This window comes from Elaeis guineensis, chromosome 11 (genome assembly GCF_000442705.2).
Source record: "Elaeis guineensis isolate ETL-2024a chromosome 11, EG11, whole genome shotgun sequence".
Classification (NCBI taxonomy): Eukaryota; Viridiplantae; Streptophyta; class Magnoliopsida; order Arecales; family Arecaceae; genus Elaeis; species Elaeis guineensis.
In genome coordinates, this window is record NC_026003.2 from 111,682,449 (window position 1) to 111,689,342 (window position 6,894).

At 36.2% G+C, this 6,894-nt stretch overlaps 1 protein-coding gene across 2 annotated transcripts; it reads left to right on the forward strand.

The window, feature by feature from the left end:
- The first annotated feature begins 5,541 nt into the window (after positions 1 to 5,541).
- Positions 5,542 to 6,487, forward strand: LOC105054158 (ubiquitin-related modifier 1 homolog 2). Of its 2 annotated transcripts, XM_010935604.4 has the most exons (4): positions 5,542 to 5,711; positions 5,845 to 5,920; positions 6,038 to 6,120; positions 6,251 to 6,487. In XM_010935604.4, the coding sequence occupies exons 1-4, from the start codon at positions 5,689 to 5,691 to the stop codon at positions 6,366 to 6,368; spliced, it is 300 nt and encodes a 99-aa protein (XP_010933906.1). In that variant the 5' UTR covers positions 5,542 to 5,688; the 3' UTR covers positions 6,369 to 6,487. The 2 variants fall into 2 exon arrangements, 1 of the variants encoding a protein (XP_010933906.1); XR_833566.3 differs by lacking the exon at positions 6,038 to 6,120.
- Positions 6,488 to 6,894: the final 407 nt, after the last annotated feature.

The following is a 6,894-nucleotide window of genomic DNA, read 5'->3' on the forward strand; positions in this document are numbered from 1 at the left end:
GTCGTAAGTGTAGAGGTAGAGTTTGCGGCATGATGTTGCAGCTAAGAGTATCATAGGAAGTGTCCAGGGACATCGAAAATCCTGACTCAGCAGGTATGTGAGAGAGTCTCCTTGAATTTTCTTTGAGAGCGTTGTATGGGTGAGTGCTTCTAGGTTGAGAGAGAAAGTTGGTATATGAGAGTTGAGAGTGTGTAATCTTTTCTTATATTTATTTCTTTCTCGTTGGTGAAGCTTGCATGTTTTGTGGAGATAAGCCTTGGGCTAATCCACATATTTCATTGTATCACTTTTATTTCTTCTTTCTTTTTGCTGCAACAAGTAGTACCAGATCTCCGACATATGTCTTTAGCCAAGCTCGAACTGCTTAGATTAATTGACATCTCTGAATTGCACACAAGGTACCACTAGATTAATTCCTATTTTTCAAATGTGTGGCATGCATGATTTATAGCTTGGCCTACTAATGTGCATTACAGAGAATGTAAATGATTCAACTCCACGGTTAAGATCCTTGAAATATGTTGTGCATCAAGATTGTGGAATATGAGAAGTACCACGAACAACTAATTAAACTGCTAGTTGTTGGATGGAGCATGTGAGTTCCATTTTGCACATAGGGCAGGGAAAGGTAGATAGAGCGTGTAGATGTTATACTTAGTACACAAATTTAAACTACCTCCCTTTCCATGGATCTAGAGCTAACTTATCGAAGGAAATCTAAAAAGAAAAGGAAAAAAAAAAAAGAAATCTGACCTTTTCTAACAAAATAAATAATTGAATAATTTTATTATAAATTTACTTTGATGGGAAAATATGATAGATATGTCCTTCTTAAGGATTTACTAAGTGAAGATGGGCTATAACCAGCGAGATAAGATAAATTGGCAATGTCTTTCCCTACTAAATCATCCAAAGTTAGCTTATGCATGGACATTTGGCAATCGAACCAAACCTTCTGGTTTTTAAAACAATGCCTAGACTTGTCCCTGGATCTATTCCAGGGAACATTAAAACTTAAAAGCTTTATTTTGCTATTTGAGAAATTCTTTATGCACCACAAATGGTGTAGAAAATCTCACGTGAAGCGTACTATTTGAGGTGATTGATCTACATAGCCATCGTGTATTTAATCTTGCAATTTCATTTTTTTGTTTTAAAATTTTGAATGATAAAAATGTTCATATTCTTTGAAAAAAATTATGATATCTTATGTCTATATTATGATATCATATGTGCAGGAAGTTATAATACGCCACAAGATGTCATAATTTTTTTAAAAAAGTAGGAGTATTTTTGTCATTCAAAAATTTTAAACGAAAAAAATGAAACTGCAGGCATTAAATGAGTATTTGATAGTGGTTGGACAAAAATACTCTTTCTATATTGTGGTATTTTGGCCCATATTATAACATCCTGAGGCATATTATAATATCTTATATGTATATTATGACATCTTGCGTACAGGAAGTCATAATATACTATAAGATATTATAATTTTTTTAAAGAGAAGAGATATTTTCGTCATACAAAATTTTTAAACGAAAAAATATAACTGTAGATATTAAATATGTATTGAAAAATAATAATTATATAGACTAATCATATAAAATGATACACTCTACGTTGGATTGCTATATCGTCAGCTGTGCATAAAGAATTTCTCTTTGCTATTTTTGCCGCCTTGATTAGGTCCGTTGGGTGGGGCCGGGAGTAAGGCGGTATGGGCCCGCCCCATGCCGTTTACCAGGCCCATCGCGAACTCAGTTGGACTGTGAGGTTGGGGCCCCGGAAATGTCCCACCTCGCGATCAAAACGGTTGGGGCACGTTTACTTGTCGGGTGGAAGTCTAAAGCCGTAGCTGTGGGTCCCTACTTGTCCTTGGCCCAAGGAGGTGGCGAGCAATGATGCAGGCCGGTATTGGGCCCACTCTCGAGAGCCACGCCCAGCGGTGGGGACCATCGTGTGGTGGTCCATTGATCATTGACGCGATCCGGTAGTTGGTGAGTTCCTAGACATGGGGCTTACCAGATGTAATTACACGTGGCAGATAAGGGAGGGTTAGTCCCCTCCTACCATCCCATGCCACCATCGAAACGAAAAATTATATTTTTTTGACAGTAAGGAAAAAAAAAAATATTAGTTGAACCAAATTTACCATGAACTAACATTAATTTATTAGCTGAAAGAAAAAAATAATAAATACATCACAATATATATTATTATAAAAAATTAAATTAAATAGATAATAATGCATCCTATTATTGCATACAAAATAAATGAAAAGAAAAAAATTAAATTATTAGTGGTCCATAATGAATATAATCTAACTAATAATTTTTGATTGAAGGACACGACTAACTGTGAGTTGGGTTGCAAAGAAATCTCAAACAAATAAATTATACATGGCTATGTGTAATTTTTATTCTCCACCACCCCCCCTCCCCTATATCAAATTGTGGACTGTAAATGAAATGTTCGACGTACAAGAGAGCTTTGTGATATTTACTAATGAAATTTTTGTATAATCATTATTATTGTACCAATCATAGTCTCAATTTTTTTTTTTTTTAAAAAAAATTATTGCTGAATTGAAGCGCGAGGCCTATGTTGGGTCCATTTGTTAATTTGATGGTTCTAACATGGTAGGATACAAATTATTGGTCATTGCAAAATTAGAGGGGTTATATGTCAGGTATACACTTTTTTCCCTTTTAGTATAAGATCTGGATATTGACAGATTATTCGTAGCAAAAAAATGCTCATACTATTAATATTTTTAATAAACAACAATAGTTGCAGTACTTTTAAATTCTCATGAAGATGAAATTCAATCCCTTTGCTGGATTATATCACTTGGTAGGTTGATACCTACTTAAATTAATAGTTAAACTTGGTAAAACTAAAGACCTTTATTAATGAGCACAGATAAGATGAGTTATTCATGAATAGTTAAAGCCCGACTCGCTAATAGGATTCAAGTTTAATTTAACCAGGAAATTAGCCAAGCCCAAATACTTTTGAAGCTTTCATAATGGGTAGATCTTGAGCAACTCTTGTTTGCAAAAGTAACAAAAGAGCTTGCTTGGCTTAATAAAAAGCTAGCTCAAGTTTAGCTCAATCACATGGTAATCAAGACAAACTCGAATGCTCTTGTCATTGGAACCGGAGTTTTGTGCTTAGGTTAAAGAGTGAGGACAACGATTTACATACATCTCAAGAGTTTTAGAGAGACTTCGGGAGCCACATATTCATTTTGAGAAGCCAAAAAAAGAGAGAGAGAGAGAGAGAAAAAGGGCTACTAATATCTTGTATGAAGAACAATAGGAAGGTATCAATGATCAGGAATAGCAACACTCAACATGTTGCAATTTAAAAGGCAGGACATCATGTGACAATATAGTGATTGCATATGACTCATTCTCATCTTTTAGACTAGTTATCATTCAAAAGAAGGTGTCCCATTGTGATTCACTAACACTTGCTTGGATCATTAAATTTATCAATCAAATCCGTTGATCCAACAAATAAAATTAATTTACGTAGCCTTTTGATCACACCTAGTTCAACCTTGGTCTCAAACGGCCCCCAAGTTATTTTAGACCATTGATAAAGCTTCCCATTGAACACTTAGTCCAGTCAAAAGTAGTCCAAAATCCAAGACACGAAAAGAAGATGAAAAGAGAAAGATACAAGACCAAGGTGTGGTCCCATCACAAACATCCGGCCGGATGCCGACTCCACTAATAGGGAGGATCTGGTACCCCGGGGTGGACCATGAGCCACAGCACCTGCAAACTTTAAGAGTAGTGTTCTTTCCCCACTTCATATAATGTACACTCACCCATCATGCGACCAAAAGGAGACCCCAAAGTGGTCAAGCATATAACGAAAGAAACAAGTTGATCAGTTCTTTCTAGGGAACAAATTAAATTGGATCTGGTCTGGATTGTGTCATGCACCCACCACCCAAACAGGAGACACCAAGACCCTCACACATTTCCAGACAAAAGCTTATCCGTATCCTAAATGATTCTGTATTAAGTGAGCAGTCTTTTGTGGTTTGACAAATGTGGAGTCCGTGGAGTCCTTGGAGGCCATGATGTGGAATACAGGTTCTAGTAGTACAACAATAATCTTGGAAACAAAATCCTACCATCAGCAAGAAATGAGAGTTAAGATCAGGAAAGCAGGGGACAAGCTACTGTATGAGTTGTGGGATTGGTGAGATTTCCAGCATTGAAAGCTTCATGTACTAACTACCATCAAAAGTCTACGGCTAGCCGTGGAGCCCCCACATGTTAGCCTGCGTCCAAATGTCTGTTTTCGACTTTCTGTCACATCTTTGTAGTGGGTTGCAGGACTTGGTTTGTACCTTCCTGTTTTTCTGAATTTGATGAAGCCCTGCTCTTTTTTTTAAAAAAAAAAAAAATCTGTCACCCAACGAAATTTATCCAATCTACATGGTTTTTTATCCTTACCAATAGTTTGAGGTTTTCTGCAGTTGGTTAGACCACCTCCAATGGTTGTGGGTTTAGACAATTGTTGACATTCCTTGGTTGTTGCTTTTATGAGTACAATTACCTTTTTCCCTATGCAATATGAATTTGAGGAGGGGGGTAGAATTCCTTCTTTTTTTTTTTTCCATTTGTTTTGAATCGTTGTATCTAATCCACTAAATCAGGGAAGCATTGAATTAATAACAATAAGATAATGATTTGGTTTAACATGATCAAAAAATCCATGCAAATTATGAATTCTATATAAAATTTTATTCAATGAATTTGTACATTCGATTGAATACTTCCAACTTCTTGAAATGTGCTTCTGTATTATTAATCTAGTATAATTTAATAAATCTAAATTAATTTATCAATGGATAATTAACTTAAAATATGATTTGATTGGATACTTGAACGTAAGTAGATTTTTCTTTATAAAATGTCAAGAGGCAAAAGAGTTTGAGATTTAGAGGCATGGTATATGCCTAATTCTGAACCTTTTTGAAATATCAAAAATTATGTTCAATGATTAAAAAAATTTTAACTCCAAAGGAAATCAATATCAAGGGACACTCTTGAAATTTAGAGATTCGCTCGCAAAAGTGAGTGTTACGTTGGTGGCCTAGGCCAGGACTTGATTCAACTAAACAAACCATATTTATAGATCTACTGCTGCTCCTCCTCACTCCACTCCCTAAACCTAACCTACCTCGACAACTAATGCCTACATTTAAGTTTAAATTCGAGTCAACACCAAAGTTTTCAACCCATGTGCAAATTTGATTTACTTAGTGGTTTCGGATACACTAAACTAGGCTCAATTGATTCAAACAAATTTCTAGCTCTGTCATGCCCATAGGAACACGAGTCATATTCTGTTCTATAAGTTCTTCAGGTGATGCTAGGTTGGGAGTCTTCTTATAAAAATTTGACCAGGTTGCCGTTAACATTTCTAAACCGATGGTAGCCCAAGAATAAGTGCATGGGCCAAGACGTACCCAAAATAGCCCAGGCCAGGCTGGGTTGGGATCAGCTTCGTATTGCTTTCCGCGGTTCGGTCTTTACGGATTCATCCTGCGGTCTTTCCACCAAGAACACGAGGGTTTCGTGCAGGGTTGGAATCTCCAACCTCTAACTCTTGCCCTTTCCCTTCCGCCCCCTCCTCGAGATCGAGCAATTCGAAGAAGACATGCGTCTCACTCTCGAGTTCGGGTTATCTCTCTAGCACTCCTCTCTTTGTTCCTTACCTATTATCTGTTTTCTTATTCTGTTATTCCGATCAATTCCAAACCCTATGCTGCTATTCTTGTAAAAATCTCATCTTTCATCCTATTTTCTGATTTAGTGGTGGCCTTGAGCTTCTTTGCAACTCTGTAAAGATCCATCACGTCGATGTCGACCTTAAGACGGGAGAAGATAAGGTATATTTCATCAATTTATTCCAGCTAATTGACCTACCGAGTTTCTAGATGCCCATTCTTTAATGTAGGATTTTGATAAGTTCATTGGTTGTACGATCCTTTTAATTGCATGGCTAGTTATCCATGAGGGACCTACTGACTTGGATTAAGTCCAATTTGATCAAGGAAAGGCCGGAGATGTTTGTGAAAGGAGATTCTGTGTAGGTTTTCAATCCTTCATGTATAAAAAAGAAGAAACATCAGATTATGATTGGGATAATTGTTTAAAGTTAGGCTTTTGGCTTGTCGGTTTTTTGATGGTATGATACTTTGGTTTTTTATTTTGAGCAGGAGACCGGGCATTCTAGCACTTATAAATGACTGTGACTGGGAACTGTGTGGTAGTCTCGATGCGGTGGTGGAAGAGAAGGATATGGTAGTATTTATATCTACCTTGCATGGTGGTTAGTATCTGTTTGAAGAGTGATGTAATGCTCATGTTAGCCTGAGCTATGATGAGGTTGGGAGGTTTTCACAGCAGTATTGTACTGGATTTGACTATTTAATAGAGTTACAAATTTGAGATCATGGTATCTGTTTTTGGTAACAATACAACTTGTCCATCATAACTTCTTGTATTCAACCCCAAGTGTATTAATATAAGATAACGAGTGCATAGATTTCTTATACATTAATTCCTGTCCTCCAAGCATGTTATTTTTGATATTATAGTGAAAGACATTCTTTTAGTGTCATACATTTTTTTGCTCCTAGATGGGTTAAGGCTAATTGCAGATAAAGCATTTTGTCCTCTGATAAATTATGCCAAGAGTATATGCATTTCTCTTGAAAATGGCCATCATTTCTGTTAACTAATTGTGCTAAAACAAAACTATAGTATCACAAAAATTCTTAGGAAATGCATCATATTTGTTATCTGATTGAGGCAAATATTTTTCCACTTTCATGACCTAAATGATCAATACACAAACTTT